The sequence below is a fragment of the Cebus imitator genome, unplaced genomic scaffold (genome assembly GCF_001604975.1).
Source record: "Cebus imitator isolate Cc_AM_T3 unplaced genomic scaffold, Cebus_imitator-1.0 Scaffold354, whole genome shotgun sequence".
NCBI classification, from domain to species: Eukaryota; Metazoa; Chordata; class Mammalia; order Primates; family Cebidae; genus Cebus; species Cebus imitator.
The window spans coordinates 1,849,284-1,865,855 of record NW_016107669.1 but is presented as its reverse complement, the minus strand read 5'-3'; the positions used below and the strand labels follow the sequence as shown (position 1 = coordinate 1,865,855).

At 40.0% G+C, this 16,572-nt stretch overlaps 1 protein-coding gene across 5 annotated transcripts in view; it reads right to left on the bottom strand.

Annotated features, from left to right (window-relative positions):
• CMSS1 (cms1 ribosomal small subunit homolog) overlaps positions 1–16,572 on the bottom strand; it is a 384,507-nt gene that overhangs the window by 366 nt on the left and 367,569 nt on the right. For 4 of the 5 annotated variants that reach the window (XM_017506330.1, XM_017506332.2, XM_017506331.2 and 1 more), the window contains 5 exons: positions 11,937–11,996; positions 10,466–10,568; positions 6,329–6,389; positions 5,822–5,909; positions 1,938–2,026 (listed from right to left, as the gene is read on the bottom strand). In XM_017506330.1, the coding sequence (XP_017361819.1) occupies positions 1,938–2,026; positions 5,822–5,909; positions 6,329–6,389; positions 10,466–10,568; positions 11,937–11,996 (401 nt within the window). The remainder of the gene's footprint in view (positions 1–1,937; positions 2,027–5,821; positions 5,910–6,328; positions 6,390–10,465; positions 10,569–11,936; positions 11,997–16,572) is intronic. The other variant, XM_037730584.1, reaches the window with a different exon arrangement.

Below are 16,572 nucleotides of genomic sequence, written 5' to 3'. Positions count from 1 at the left end.
TTTCCAGAAGTTCGAATACCTCCTTTCTTATCTAAACGAGAGAAAAGTTAAAAAAAAAAAAAAAAGATTAAGGTCAAGCTAGAATGGTCTTGGTGAATAAATTCAACCATCAGGACTCCCTAATATTTACCCAATTGTTATGGCCAGAATCACAGAGGGCAAAAGTCCTAACACACATTTGATTCACAGTGGAAATTAAAAAAAAAATTATTATTATTATTATTCCGAGACAGAGTCTCATTCTGTTTCCTGTGCTGGAGTGCAGTGACACGATCTTAGCTGTTATCTCTGCCTCCTGCGTTCAGGTGATTCTCATGCTTCGGCCTCCTGAGTAGCTGGGATTAGAGGCCTGCACCACAACACCTGGCTAATTTTTGTATTTTTAGTAGAGACAGGGTTTCGCCATGTTGGCTAGGCTGGTCTTGAACTCTTGGCCTCAAGTGATTCACCTGCCTTGGCCTCCCAAGATGCTGGGTTTACAGGTGTGAGCCACTGTGCCTGGCCTATTATTGTTATTATTTTGTAGAGACAGGGTCTTGCTTTGTTGCCCAGGCTTGTCTCCAACTCGTGGCTTCAAGTAATCCTCCCACCTCAGCCTCCCAAAGGTCTAGGATTACAGGTATGAGCCACCATGCCTGTCAGAATTAAAATATTTACATAATTGAAGGAAGAAGTACTATATAAAACATCAGTTTCATTAAAGTGCCCTTTTGTTTGTAGACATTCAAAATAAAATGCTATGCAAAGGTTTTTCAAGGATTCCACAGTGTGCTTTCTGTAAACAAGATTCTATACAATAGTTCAGTATAGGATTTTATTGCCTTAGAATAACTGCTAAGAATGACAGCAACAGAATAAAAGTAACTATGGAGGACAAGACGTTTTTGGACATTTCTCATTATTAGAACTAGAAACCTAGTAGATTAGTCAGATTTAAGATTATAACCGAAATAATCAACTATGGCCTTGTGCCTGATATCAAATTTGTTAAACCAGTTTTAAGAAACCAGTCAATTCAGGGGCCAAGTGCACAATTGTGTATGTGTGTGTGCCTGTGTGCATGTGTGTATGTGTGTGTGTAACTGAACAAATTGTTTTTTAACCTGAACTGAGGTCTGAAATAACTCACCGATCAATTACAATCAGGTTTGGTCTCAATCTAGACACACAGCTTTATGTGATAAATTAATTCATTCAGGATGTTTGAAGGAGTATTTCCAAGCCTCTCTGATAGTTACTGCCATGATTTATTCTTGGTTGGTGACTGGTAACCCCTTTTTTTTCTAACAGCTACTGTGAAGCATCAGGTTAGATTGAAAAATTAGCCCCATAATAGCATGGTAGGTGGCAAAGTCAGTTTTTCACATGATGATGATAATAGATTGCTTTTAGAAATATATAATGAGTTAATGCTATGCCCATAAAGGCATTCAATCATTTAATTCTAATCTACTGAGACATCAAAAAATTTCCCCACCCCACGAAACCAAAATATCTTTCTAAATTAAGTAAGCGGGTTCTTGGGAATGTGGAGATGCTGGCAGAGGCAAGTTTGTGTCCCTGCTCCACCAAGCCCAGCTAAAAGTGCACATGTAAGAATGAACGACAAAGACAAGTGTGTGTATAAAGAAAGGCACGGGAAAAGTGCAGGTCCTTCAGATCTTCTTGTTTCTCAAAATGGTCCCTAGTGAGGAGAGGCCATTGATCATTTAAGGAGCAAGAGAGCGGATTCTCATGAAACGCATGAAAAGGATACAGCTACATGTAAGGGGATGAGGCGGCCTCTATAATTATAGTTAGCTCAGAGTTAAAAGGTAGAAATCATTTCACAATCTAAAATGTGCTGGCTCCTCATGTCAAAGACTTTCTTATTGTGTTTGAACTCAAGTTCAAATTGAAAAAAAAATGATTAAAGGCAACTGCTGGTTACGTGGTACCTCAGGAATGTCCATCATTCTCCTCAACTTCTGATCTCTCCAGTTCCAGTCAAAAACCAGAAATTTTAAGGGGTTCAAATTAAGACCACCTGAAAGAGACAGGGAGAGAGCTGCTGCAGTAAAGACCTCATGACATAAGCCTATTACAATGATTTTTTATTTTCCGGGTTGCTTTTTGTCTCATTTGCTGTCCTCTCCCCCAGTAACTAATCTCTGTACATTCAGTGCTGCCCTTCCCTGATGGAAAACAAATGCTCCACTCTGAGACTGGCTCTTATCACTCCTTCTGAGGAAAGCAGAGAAGCTGCTCTTCCTAAGCTCCTCAAATGCTCACACGCTGGCCAGGCCTCCATTTCATGAAGCCTCAGAGGCGTAGTCTCATTCCTGACAGGCATTTGCTAAGCTCAATCCGACAGTCTGGGGCGGTTGCCTGTCAGAGGAGTCGAGTCCATGGAGTCTGCATGGCTCTGAGGAGGTGAGTGGGGAGAAAGATGCGGGCAGGGCTGCGAGGTTCATTTTAGGCAGAAAAGGAAGTTGAGATGAATGGGCTCTATTCAAAGTGAGCTATCCTTTGATGAAGCTGGTAAATCACTTAATGACTCCATTCTCTGTTTTCCTGTCTGTCTAGAAGACAATTATGGACTGTGAAGGCTGAAGGGGACCTCGGGGATTGCCTAGTCTTCAGCTGGCTCGCAGTTGGGCATACAGTCAGTTCTTGCCTCTGCTCCAAGCTGTTCCACGTCCCTAGGGAAAACAGTACCTGCAGCCTTCCTCTCCTGCGGCTCTTCCCTCAGCTATTCCCTGTAGTATTTAAATATGTTCCTCTTTACCCCAATACTTATTCATGCTTTTTATAATTCAAATGCCTGTTATTGAAAACTCTGCAAAATTAAAATTAAAATGGTGAAAGGTAAAGACAATCAGTTGATCATCAGTCTTCCCTTAACCTAACTGCTGGCAGGAAAGCAAATAGGTACAGCCTTTCTGGAATGAAACTGAGCATAATATAATAACAGCTTCAAAATGCTTGTATTTGATCTCAAACTCCTGACCTCAAGTGATTCACCCATCTCAGCCTCCCAAAGTGTTGGGATTACAGGCCTGAGTCACAGTGCCCAGCCAAAATGCTTTTATTTGATAAAATAAATTTCCTTCTATGACATATCCCAGTGAAACATCAGAAATGTAAACATAGCTACTTGCAAAAATGATCATTGCAGTATTATTTATAATAGCAAAAGTTTATAAACAACCCAAAGTCTACCATAATAGAATTGCAAAAAAAAAATTACATTAGAATATTGTGTAGCTATACAAATAAAAAATTAAACATGCTTCATGACAAGGAAAGTAAGTCCTCATGAGATATAGCAAGTGAAAAAGGTAGGTTATAAAGTTATGAGATGTTGTATAACCAATCTCTCATGTATAAAAATAAACATATAGATGTATAGAAAAAAGACTGAAAGGAAATCTATTCATTATTAACAAGAGATTGCCTCTAAAGTGACTTGTTTTCTTCTCTGTGTATTTTTGCATTTTTCAAAGGCTCCTGTAGTCAGAAAATTTCCTTTACTGCTAAATTAAAACAACACAATTGTCTGTAATTGTGCACATCCTAGTGTCATGGGATATCTTTTGATGTCTGGAAACTCTCCTTATATATCAAACATATAAACAGCTTGTTAAGTCATAAACAGCTAGGTATCACTTTGTTAGATTTTCCACTTTTAGGGTGCTGGGATTATTCTCTTTAAACACTTTGTATGTAGCTAAATACCTGTGGTTAACGAATATTAAACCATTCATCCAATTAGAATCAGAAGTAAAAATTATTTTCATTAATGTTGTAAAAAAAAATAGCTCCTTAAATGATTTTTCCACATGAAATAAGCCTTCATATTGAGGTCTCACAGCTCTGTAGAGATCTGATTTCAGTAGTCTGGATAGCTTTGCTTTTTCTCTTCCTCCGTTTCTTTTAAATACAGAGGAGCGTATTGTTGCATGGAATGGGGGCTGGGGGAGTCTGGTGACACACAAAAAAATCTGTATTCCAGAAGAGGTTGGTGGTGAATCCTTAGCTAAAAGCTGTTAAGGAAACAGGGCCCAACCCAAGAGTCCATCCTTAGCCTCTCCTGATACCCAGCCAATGACTCCCAAAGCTCTGTCTCATAGAAAGCCTGGTGCCTCTGATCTGTTCCTTAACTTTCAAATGCCACAGGATGTCCACAAGACAAAAACCCAAGCTCCCTGGCTTACCATTCAAGGACTTCCCTTCAATTTCTTTCCAGTTGAATCACCTGCTACTATTGCCCATGAAGTCTCCAAGCAAGAAAGTTGGTCTCTTTAATAACTAACTAATATTTGTTAAGTGCTTAGGGTGTGACACTTAGTGTGGTGAGCTCTTTATTGGCGTTTTGTTTTTATAACAATCCTTGAAGTAGCCGCTATTACTATCTGTGTCATTCACACAAAGAAACAGGCTGAGAAGGGTTAAGTAACTTGCCAAGATCACAGAGTTGGGAAGTTGCCGGACCTGGGATTTGAATCTGGAGGTCTGAGTCCATCACGGGGCTCTTAACTGCAACACTATTTTGCCTCCCCATCAATTCCTTGTGATATACTGTGTGTATGTCACATGCCTGCTTTCCGAGAATCTCACTGGGCTGTTCTCCCATTCATGAATGCTCCCCTGACCCACCCTGCCTATTTCAGTCCTCCCCACACTTCAAAGATCAGTTAAAGACCCTGCCCTGCAGATTCAGGCCAGCGTAACAATCTCATTCTCATTTCAACTCTTGTAGGACTTAGAAGTGCTCACTTGGCTCTTGGCATTGACTGCCTCATGTTGTTGATCTCAGGCTATGTACACTTAGTTCTCCAGCTGGATCAGGAGAACCAGGAAAGCTTGGACTGATAGACCTCGGGGAGGGCGACTTAACCCTCTGAGCTTCAGTTCTCTCTCTAAGAAAAAGGCTAGCCTGTAAGAATGGCTTGAGTGCTATACGCGATAATATAGTAAGGGTGTCAAGTGTGTCACTGCGTACAGGTAGGAACTCAAAGTGTTGTTTCCCTTCCTTGGCAGGGGCAGCCAAATTGTTACTTCTTGGTATTTATACACAACTCTGCATATAGTAGGTTCAACTAACCCTGGATGGTTTTCATCTGGAGAGAAATAACAGTAGTTGTAGCTTTTAGTGGCTACATGACCATCTCTACAATGATTTACTACACTGATGAACGCATTACTTTTAGATATATAAAAGCTATTGAGAATAGTTCCAGACAGTTATTTAAAAAAAGGTCTATTATAATTAAATCTGCCTGGTAGGTAGAAGAGGTAATTAGATCATCGTTGCTAACCAGTAGCAAGTTCTTAGGCTACTGGTTGGCAAACTATAAAAACCCGCCAGTGCGTGTTGTTTGGAATACTTTCTGTAAAGCACTAAAAGAGAAATGCATTTGGGAAGAAATATTATGCAATGCCTACATTACAGTCATGGAAACTACATTTTGTTTTATTTTACCAGCCTTCAAAATGGGAGTCTCCCCAAGACTCAGTGGAGTAAGAGGGAAATGCTCAACTCATGCAGCGGCTGGACACTGCATGAAGGCTATGCGGATCCATTAACCTGCTTATCCGCTTATGGCAACTGGACGTTGGCTGTTCAGGTGGGTACACGTATTTCAGTTTGCCACAGTCCTTATCATTCCTTATTGTGTTGTACTTGCTGGTTGGCTTCAGAGATTAAAGGCCGAGTTTCCAGTTCCTGAATTAACGCAGAGATCTGGTTTTTGTATATCCCAGATTTAGCTTCTGAGACTCACGTATGGGTAAGGCAGACTCCCAGCCCTGGGCAAGAGTATCCCTGTCCTTGTCATACCTTGTTTAACAAGCTCTTTAATTCTCCCTGGAGTTCCTACACCCAGGTGTACCACACGCTTCTCCAGCAACTTTACCTGCTCCTGGACCTGTTCCAAGATTAAAGAGAAGGGAAGAAAAGGAAAAGTCATTAAGAAAGTGCAATCTTACGCCCCTTTAGAGCATTTTATCTCAAAGTTAAGAAAGTGAAATGCAAATGGAGCTACCCTTGTACGGTCAACTTCTAGGGCAGAGATGAGCATATCCCTAGAAAACTGGTGAATCTTCAAGGAATCAAAGGGTCAAACCTCAAGCTCTACACAGGGACGGAGCATGGCAGTAGCGACTGCCATAGGTGGGGGCAGGGGTAGGTATGCGGAAGGATAGAATTAAAAGAAACAGAAAAGCTGTTAAATGTTACATAAGGAAGGAACTCAGTAAGTACTTGCTAAGGAGATTAGGAGAAGAGGTTGAAAGGAAACAGCTGAGGTCTGGGAAAGGCCTTTAGGGATCACAGGCCCCTGCTTACCTTTATGTGCTTTGCAAATAATTTTATAACTTTGCTGTCTCCTCTGAATGCTGTCATTGACCTAATGAAAAGAAATAGGTGAATGCTTAAGAAAACCGACGCATTCTGGGCCACGATGACTACTTAAATATTACGTCTTGCTTTATTCAAAGAATATGTGCATCTGTGTGTATCTATGTGCATACGTACACACAAATTCTGAGATTTTCAGGTTAGCCCATCTTTGCAGTGAGAGTGGGTGGCCTTTTATTCAGGCACATATCTGGGTGGGCTTCATGCTGCCATACACAAGGCCAACCTTACTTAAGCCTCCTTGATTACTGAAACACAGGACTCTGCCTTTCACTTCCAGCACAGAATTCCTGTATTTCAGGTCCCTGGCAGAGAATTTATGTTCCAATTATGCAGTGCAGTTCTCACAGAAAATCTGGTTACAAGAGATATCTTAGAGTGGTGATGCCAGCCCATTCTCTGTGGGGCCAAGGGCATCTACAAAGCTCTGCCTGTGGTGGCCATGAGGGGAAGCTGGGGATGAGCCCGAAAGGAAGAAGGAGGAGGGCTCTTCTATCCTTCTGTCAGAGCTGTCCCTTTTATCTACTTTGTAGACTAAGCTTCTCTATAAAATTTTATATGTGGAAATGGAGCTTTGGCCAAAAAGAAAGGAAGGAAGGAGGAAGAAAGGGAGGGAGGGAGGGAGGAAGGAAGGGAGGGAAGGAGGAAGGAAGAAAAGAAGGAAGGGAAAGAGGAAGCAAAGGAGGAAGGAAAAAAACTAAGAAGAAGCCAATGACACAACGGACTGGCTGAATTAAAGCTATGAGGGCAGGGGGTTATTATGAATGAGTGAAGCGATCTGGGACGCAGGTGTGAGGACGGAGGGGCACTGGAGAGTGTGTGTCCCCCAACCAGTGCTCAGCTTTGCCAGTTATGATGATGTGAGATTATGGGCTTAAGACCCTTTGATTTTTAGAGAAGCCAGAAATCTAGATTTTTATATGTGCAATCTGATTTTAAATACGGACAACCCATACCAAAAATTTTTAGGTGCAAAATTCTTGTGCCTTTGAGCTGTCACTTTACAGTCTCTGGCTTACACCAGCAGGACAGGCAGGCCATTTAGTTTCTAGGTAGTCAGGAAGCTAGATCTATCTGAATCAATCCAGACCACCAGCTCTGAGGGTCAAGACGACGTTGGTGGCACCTGGCATGCCTGCCTTTCTCCTCAGGTCCTCAGCTGGTACCAACAGCTGCTCTATAAACAGCCACATAACATTATCTGTCCTGGGTTTTTGTTGTACAGATGACAGGAGAATACTGCTGCCACTGTGTCACGGGGGAAGAGCTGTACTTCTCAGGGAACTTTTGTTTCCCCCCAAAACCCACAGAACGTCATCAGTCTGGCAACTGATAATGATTCCCAACAGATCCTGGCTGTTGGAAGGTGCAGGCCCCCAGTCGGGGCCACCTTTGCAACTGAACAGGGCCTTATAGACATGATTTTGAGCACCATTTTTAGCTGGCTTCACGTAATTTTTTGTTCTTTATTTTTTCCTTCCATTTTCACAACCTGCTTTTCATTTGTTGAATGTATTTCTATATATCACCTAAAATTCCGTTTTGAGAAGAAGTGGGTATACATGATCTTTTAATTGATATTTGAGGATAGACCTAAACATGGGTTTACTACTTTCCTTCATATATCATTATTATATTTGAGAAACATTGCTCAGTAAAAACATATGAGTTTGGAAAATAGTGAATCATGCTATACAAATTCTGTTCCCTTCAAATTTTTACTTACACATAAGCTTCCTCCATGGCAGGGTTAGCCAGGAAGACAATTTAACATAAGTCACGGCTCTCAAGAGAACAGATCTTACAAAAGTTAGAATTATTAAATATTAGTCTTTATGAATAGGGCTTGTTGCGCCTACTCAGAAATCACCTTTTCAAATCACCTAACCTTGAAATGGATCACAGTACTACCGAGGATGCAGAAAAATACTGCAAACTAGTCAATGAAGTGTGACAACACAGTACTTTTATGCCCTCGGTGAGGAATTTATCTACAACAAAAGCTCAAATCAATTTGATAGCTTTATTTTAAGAGTCCACCTCCAGGCCAAACTCTTTCCCCTTAGCCTTTGAATCTGAAATGAGGTTGTTTTTAAAGCGCTGAAAAGTCAGTGTGAATTCCCGCGATTTCAGGACCAGCAAGTACAGCTGCCCAGAAGCAGCTGGAATCTTCAAGATCAATTATGTTTACAGCAGAAAAAATGGAAAGAAACACTTTTGTTTTACTGGGAGAGTATGTGCTACAATTTAATGTGTGTCTCCACTTCAGTGGAGAAAGGAGGGTTTGAAGGACCTATTAAAGTTTAACAACTACTTCTCTAAACTCATGATTAGATTAATTCATTTAGAGAAAAACATTCTAAATAACTACTGAGAGTCTACATTTGTACTTAGTCTATTTGACCCAGTTCCTTTTTCTTCATGACTTGGATTTTCCTTTGTTTTGTCTCCTTTCAGAGCCTGGCCTGGAGCCTGGCTCTCAGGGAGAGCTGCTCCGAGCAAATCCCCTCTGACCCTGACGGCCCTTCTCTGAAAGCTGAATATTACCACTGACCAGTGGAAGCCTTCTTGTTTATTCTACAAAAACTACGGTAAATGAAAAGGTATGTGAAAGCACTTAGTAAAGCACTGACAAATTATCTTTAAAACATAATCTTTACATTCAAATTTTTGTTCCATTTGGAATTTATCTTGGTATAAGAAGTAAGATACGAATCTAACCTCATTTTTCCACATGGCTACTCAGTTGTTTCAACACCATTTATTACACAATCCATCTTTCCCTACTGATTTCTGATTTGTCACCTTAGGCATATGCTCCATTTTCATATGCATTTGGGTCTGTTCCTGAACTTTCAATTCTGTTCCACTCATCTGATCTGTCATGCATGTGCCAGCTCCATACTGTTTTAGTTATTGAGAGTGTGTGTGTGTATGTATATATAATTTGTAACCTCTAGGGATATAATCTTCTCATTGGTATTCTTTTTCAGAATTTCTTTACCTGTTTTTAGTTGTGTATTTTCCTGTACGAATTCAGAACTAGTTTATCCAGTTTAAAAAAACAATTCTATTGGAGTTTTACTAGGATTCTGTGAAATCTGTAGGCTATCCTAAGTAAGACACACATCATTACAATATTGAGTTTTCCTATTCAAGAATATGGTACACATTTTTGTTTGTTCAAGTTTTCTGCATCCCTTAAATGATGTTGTCTGTACATAAGTTTTGGTAAGTGTATTCTGTGGTATTCTATCTTTTCTTTCTTTCCTCTTTTTTCTTTTCTTCCTTCCTTCCTTCCTTCTTTTGCTTCTTTCTTCCCTCCCTCCCTCTCTCTCTCTCTCTCTCTCTCTCTTTCTTTTCTTTCTTTTTTTCAATTCATAATGGAGATGGGGTCTTATTATGTTGCCCGGGCTGGTCTCGAACTCCAGGGCTCAAGCAGTCCTCTGACCTCAGCCTCCCAAAGTGCTAGGATTATAGGCATGAGCCTGGCTTCTCTTTTCTTGTTACTGTTTTAAGTCAGCTCTTTTCTTCTAACTGGTTGTTTGGGGTATGATCTCCTTGCTTTTACCCTTGCTGTCTACAATGTGTGCTCTCCACATGGCAGCCAAGTGAACCTTTAAAATGATGATTCATATCAAATAACTCCCCAAAATCCTATAATGGCATTCGATCTTGGGGTCTTCTGTGCTTACTCTCCCCTCTACCTGGAATGGTTTTCTTTCAGATAGTTGCTGGGCTTTCTTCACTTTGTTCAAGTCTCTGATCAAACTGTCATCTCCTTAGAGAAGCTTTCTGTGACCATCCTTTGAAAAGCAGTCCTGATCCACTTACATCCCTTTGCCATGCTTTATTTTTCCTTATGTAACTTATCAATGTATCTGACACTACAATGTATTTTCATTTGTTTATTAACTGTCTTCACTACTGAAATGTAAATTCCACGAGGGCAGGGACTCTGTTTTGTTCATTGCCACATCTCCAGCACATAGAACATAATAAATAGCTTGGCACGTAACAGTTATTTAGAAACATTTATGATATGAAATAGGTGAACCTTCCAACCTAATGAGTTCCAGGGCTCGGATGGCCGAGCTGCAGATGATCAGCATCAGGACCGATTTTTTTTCAGTGTGGTTTCTCCTAAGTTTTACCCACTTAGGACAAACTGGAAAAAAGACCACAAAACAATTATTCAAAATACAGCAAAACAAGGCCCACCTCCCAAGTTGAGTATTTCTTCTTTGTTGAGTGTTTAAGCAAAATAAAATATAGTGAGCATGGTTCATTACAATTACAATTATAATTCCATTTTCTGGTTATTGTACATATTAGATTAAAAGGAAGTATCATTAATTTATAACACAAAACACACATGCCAAGTCCTTAAATGTGACTGATTTTAAAATTAAGCAAAAAACTTTGAAATATTACATTTTTGATATTTTAATTTATGTTCGATACTTGAAGACAATGACAAGTAAATTCTGATTCAATCATGTTAAATTTTAAAGGGACATTCAACATAAGACATAAAATGGAACAAAGATTTAAACAACAGCAAACATTTATTAAATACTGACACGGTGCTATCTTGGGGTCTTTTATATTCTTTTATCTTGGGGTCTTATATTCTTTTATCATCTTGGGGTCTTACATTTCTTTTTTGATTTTCGTAGTCTAGTGAGGTTAATTCTGTTATTACCTAGATTAACATTTCTGAATTTGAAGCTGAGAAAGGTTTATGAACTTGAGTGTCATCAGAATTGCTTGCAGTTTGAAAGAAGAATTAAAAATTTCTATATCTAAACGATTTCATTGCTGGATATAAATAAATAATCACTTGATATGAATAATTTAGTTATTGCTGGCTACACATAATACATATAGAAGGGCCAGACACAGTAGCTTATGCCTGTAATCCCAGCACTTTGGAAGGCTGAGGCGAGTGGATCTCTTGAGCTCAGGAATTTGAGACCAGCCTGGGCAACATAGAAAGACCCCGTCTCTACCAAAAATAATTTTTAAAAATTAGCTGCTTGTGGTAATGCACAACTATAGTCCCAGCTACTTGGGAGGTTGAGACAGGAGGATTGCACAATCCCAGGAGGTTGAGCCTCCAGTTAGCTGTGACCACACCACTGCATTCCAGCCTGGGAGACAGAGTGAGACCCAGTCCCTCTCTAGCCTCCCAAAAAACACATTTTGAAAAGATAGATAAAATTAGATTGACTTCACATTAGCCATGGTCTGAGTTCTAAACATGCAAATAGAATTTCACAGATGGAACAGATATGACATAGTCCATCTTCCCTGTTTTTCAGATAACAAATTAAGTCAAGGGAAGTACTCAGTGACTTGTCCCAGGTCAAAGAGCAAATTGGTGGAGGACCTGGGACTAGAACACCATTCTCTGGATTCCAGGAGCAATAATGGTCTAATGTGTTATAAACAAAAACGAGACCGAAACCTGATTTCCCAAAGCCAGAGCAAAATAAGAATAAGTTTAAGTAGATTAAAATCAAAGTTTACTTACTTTCTTTTAGGTATGAGGAAAGACTGTGAGTCAAATCATTGGCCTTGAGGAAACAGGAGTCTAGAAATATGAGAAACATGCTTTACAGAGAATTTTGTAAACACACACTCAATCAAATAGATGGTATGTGAGTTATGAGTGATGTATAAGGTTGGAAAACATTAGTGAATTGGAGGCCCATCACATATCTTAAAGTATTGCCTGTATTTAAAATAACAGCGGCAACGAGTAAACTTTTAACTTGTTACAGAGCTGCCCATAATTTGTTAGAGCAGTGAAATAGGAGATTGTTATATCACTCAGCAGATTAATGAAGGACTTATATTTTCCAAATCCATAAAACAGGCACTATAACAAATGCAAAATGAAATGGCTAACAAATCTATGTAAAGATATTCAAACTCACTAGTTATCAGAGAAGTGCAAATTAATATAATGTACTTTACACACTCGTTAGAATGGCAACAATTGGCAAGATATTTGAAAGCAGGGTGATGGAAACTTGTGAACTGTAAGTGGAAGTAGAAACTGGTATAGTTAGTTATTCTGGAAAGTAGGAATATTAATCTGTTTATAATCCCATGATTTCATTTCAAGTGAAATAAAGGAAAGAAATTCTTGTGTGGTCTGTTAAGGTACACACACAAGGATAGTCATCTTGGCATTATTTGTGATACTAGGGTGCTGAAAGCAACCCAGGTGTCTACATCTGGGAAAGTGGATGAGTATATGTGATAGATGGAAATACTGGAATATCGTGTTGCATTTAGAAGCAATGAACTAGATATGCATAAAACTACATAGTCACATCTGGAAAAAGTGTCAAGTGAAGAAAGAAACAGAATAAAAGCCTTAGCACAAAGCCATTTAGATACAATTTAATATGTATATACATACACAGCATGACATATTTTATAAGAATATATATATATATATATATATATATATATATATATATATTTTAAAATACCTATCATATTAGAGTGAATGCCTATAGGAAAGGAAAACAGAGTTTGGATTAGGGAAGAATGGGAATCATGTCTCTAAATACAACACAACAGAAAAATACAAGAAAAGACAATATAACACGGTAAAATAAAACAGGGGCCTTGACTGAGCAAAATGAAATTTATGTTGTGACCCAGCACATAGAAGCCATTAAGTGAGTAATTCAAATCTGTTTTCTCCTATATTGTTGTGGAACCTTTGGTGTTCTTTAAAACTACAATGTCCCAAGCCTGGATATGATCAGACTCACCTGGAGAACTGAAGATACAGATTCCCGGGATGGAGTCTCTTTTGCAAAGTGAATTAGAATCTCTTGGGGGAAGAGCCTGGGAATCTGATTTTTAAAAAGTTCCTGGGTGACTCCGTTGCAGCTAGCCTATAGGCATGTAGGAATCACTAATCAACTGCACTGCAGCTCTCAGGAGACAGCAGAGAGGTTAATTAGCTCCGGGAGATGCCAGCCTTGAAACCCTAATTAAGTGCCCATGTGTATGACATTAACAATGTGCACAATATTAATTGAACAGACATGTTCCTGCCCCACAGACACAAACAACCTCAAATCAAAACCAAGTCAAAGGCTTGACAAACTAAATAGGAACAATATGTTGTTATTTATATCTACCTTATATGTATATATACAAGGGGATTTATGCCCCTCCTGGAGCGTATTCCAAATAACCTACTGTATCTGCTTTCCCGCCCCAGCTTATATCTCTTTGTCGTTGGTCTCATCAGTGAAGTGACCAGGACCCGTTCTCCCAAATCTTCCTCTGATGTCTCAGTTTATTGTGTCTTAAATGGCCTAATTTTTTAACTAAAAATAAAAACCTGTCCTTTTTGGTTATAACGTTATTTCACACATATTTTCCTTCCTCCCCAAACGAACCCATGATCCCACATTCTTGCCTAACTATATTACTGAACTCCAATAAAACAGTAATATCAGACAAATTCACTGTGGAACTCAAATGACTCCTTGAAAGTTTCTTCCGAGCTTTGACTCTCTAACTCCAGAGAGGAGCAAGGTTTACGATGTTCCATGTTACAGAACAGCAGTGGTCCTATTACTCACAAATCCTAAGTTCAAGTTATGCTCTAACAAAGAACTAGAATGCAAAACTGACCATCGAGCCACAGTAAAAATCAAACTTCAGTTAAAGCTTTAAAAGTGGTTAGAATAGTTCCTGTGACAGTGCAGTCAGGACACAGTTTTCACAGCAGAGGCAGTGGTGTGCTGAGAAGACTAGATTGTAACTGCTATTGGAACCGTCTACGCTTAGTAAGTCTAAAACTCCAGATCCTACTCATGTGCAAATGCACTCCTTCAATTCGCTGAAGGGCAATCTCCTTGGAAAACAAACAGATGGGGCACTCATGTCTCCAAACCCAATGTGTGTTTTTGAAAAAAGGATATCACAAAAGAATTATAAAAATTCAGGGAACAGGCCAGGCGCAGTGGCACATGCTTGTAACCCCAGTACTTTGGGAGACCGAGGCAGGTGGATCACAAGGTCAGGAGTTCAAGACCAGCCTGGCCAAGATGGTGAAACCCCATGTCTACTAAAAATACAAAAATTAGCTGGGCGCGGTAGCAGGTGCCTGTAATCTCGGCTGCTTGGGAGGCGGAAGCAGGGCAATTTCTTGAACCTGGGTGGCAGCTATTGCATTGAGCTGAGATCGTGCCACTGCACTCCAGCCTGGGTGACAGAGTGAGACTCCGTTTCAAAAAAAAAAAAAAAAAAAATTCAGGGAACAGATTGTTTTTCAGTTTCTCAAGCTTCTAGAAAGCATAAAGTTGTAATGGAAAAAGGAAATCAAGCCACCTTCTACTTTTTCCAAAAGCAATATTAGATATCCCTAGTACTGTAGTCTATAAATAGCTCATTTGAAGCAATTGTACCAAAACTTTATGTGGTTTGATTTTATGACAACATCTATTTCCGCCCATCTTTGTCTAAAAGAGTTACAGGATGTGTCATAATTTTGAAATTAATTAAAATTAGTTGTTTAAGCTGGGTGTGGTGGCACGTGACTATAGTCCCAGATACTGTGGAGGCTAAGGTGGGAGGATCTGCTTGAGCCCTGGAGTTTGAGGCTGCAGTGAGCTATGATGGTGCCACTGCACTCCAGCTTGGGTAACATAGCGAGACCCTGTCTCTAAAATAAATAAGCAAATATTTTTAAAAAGTTGGTTGTTTACATTTTGCAATATCTTTTAGCTTAATTATAAACACACTAAGGTAGTAGATCTAAAATTCTAGTAGGCTTAAGAATCCCTTGAGGCAAAGCATCAGCCTCGCAAAACATGCAGAATTTTATTCCTACGTTTAGATAGTTTGCTTGAAAGAGTCTGGCCTGCAACCCAAAATACTATCTAAAAACCATGACTAGAAATCCATGATAAGAACAACAACAAAACTAAATTGCTTATTAAGGCTAAAGTTCTTGCCTATAGGAGTTGAGCAAAGCAGTGTTGTAAGGCTGGTTGCCTCACCAGGAGACCGGACACACCCACCCATTCTGCACTCGGCACCTGACTCTGTACCTGGCACCCACCTCTGCACTTGGCACTGGTCTCTGCTCCCGGCACCTGACTCTACACTTGGCGCCTAGCTCTGCTCGTGGTTACCCTGGAAGGCCCCGCCTGGCCAGCTCTTGTATTAGAAAAACCCGCCTGACAACCCAACAACCAATAGTGGCCTGCCCGTCCCAATCCCGCTCCCCTGGAGCCAATCAGAGCACCCAGCTGTTGCTTCTTACTCATAGCCCTAAAAACCCCAGCCCCAGGAAGTCCACGCGACTTCTTTGTCCCCTTTCCCGGACCATAGAACCTCGCCTGGGAGCTGAATAAACTGGCATTTAATTTTCTTATACTGGCCTCAGTTTCCTCATTTTAAACTTGGCAATAATTCTTACAAGTATTTCATATCTATAATTTTAAATGTGTACTTTAACTTCTGTCCTCATGACGAATTCCTACTCATTAAAAAAAATACACACCCAACAATTAGCCTTTTGAATAAAAAAATACAATCACAAATCTTAGTATTAGATTTGCCGAATAATGTTTCGCATGTAATGAGGATATAATCTATCAGTTAAAACTATTAGATTGAGGAAAGAAGTATTATGTTTCTTTTTTTTTTTTTTTTGAGCCGGAGTCTTGCTTTGTCGTCCAGGCTGGAGTGCAATGGCATGATCTCGGCTCACTGCAACCTCCGCCTCCCGGGTTCAAGTGATTCTCCTGCCTCAGCCTCCTAAGTAGCTGGGATTACAGGCACATGCCACCATGCCCAGCTAATTTTTGTATTTTTAGTAGAGACAGGGTTTTACTATGTTTGCCAGGCTGGTCTCGGACCCTTGACCTCAAGTGGTCCACCTGCCTAAGCCTCACAAAGTTCTGGGATTACAGACATGAGCCAGTGTGCCCAGCCTGAAAATATGTTTCTTTAAACAATTATTATTATTATTTTTAAAAGAGATGAGGTCTCACTATATTGCCCAGGCTGGTTTCAAACACCTGGGCTCAGGCAGTCCTCTAGCCTCGGCCTCCCAAAGTGCTGGGATTATAGGGATGAGCCACCGCGCCCGCTGGAAAATATGTTCATTGACTGCCTGAGACACC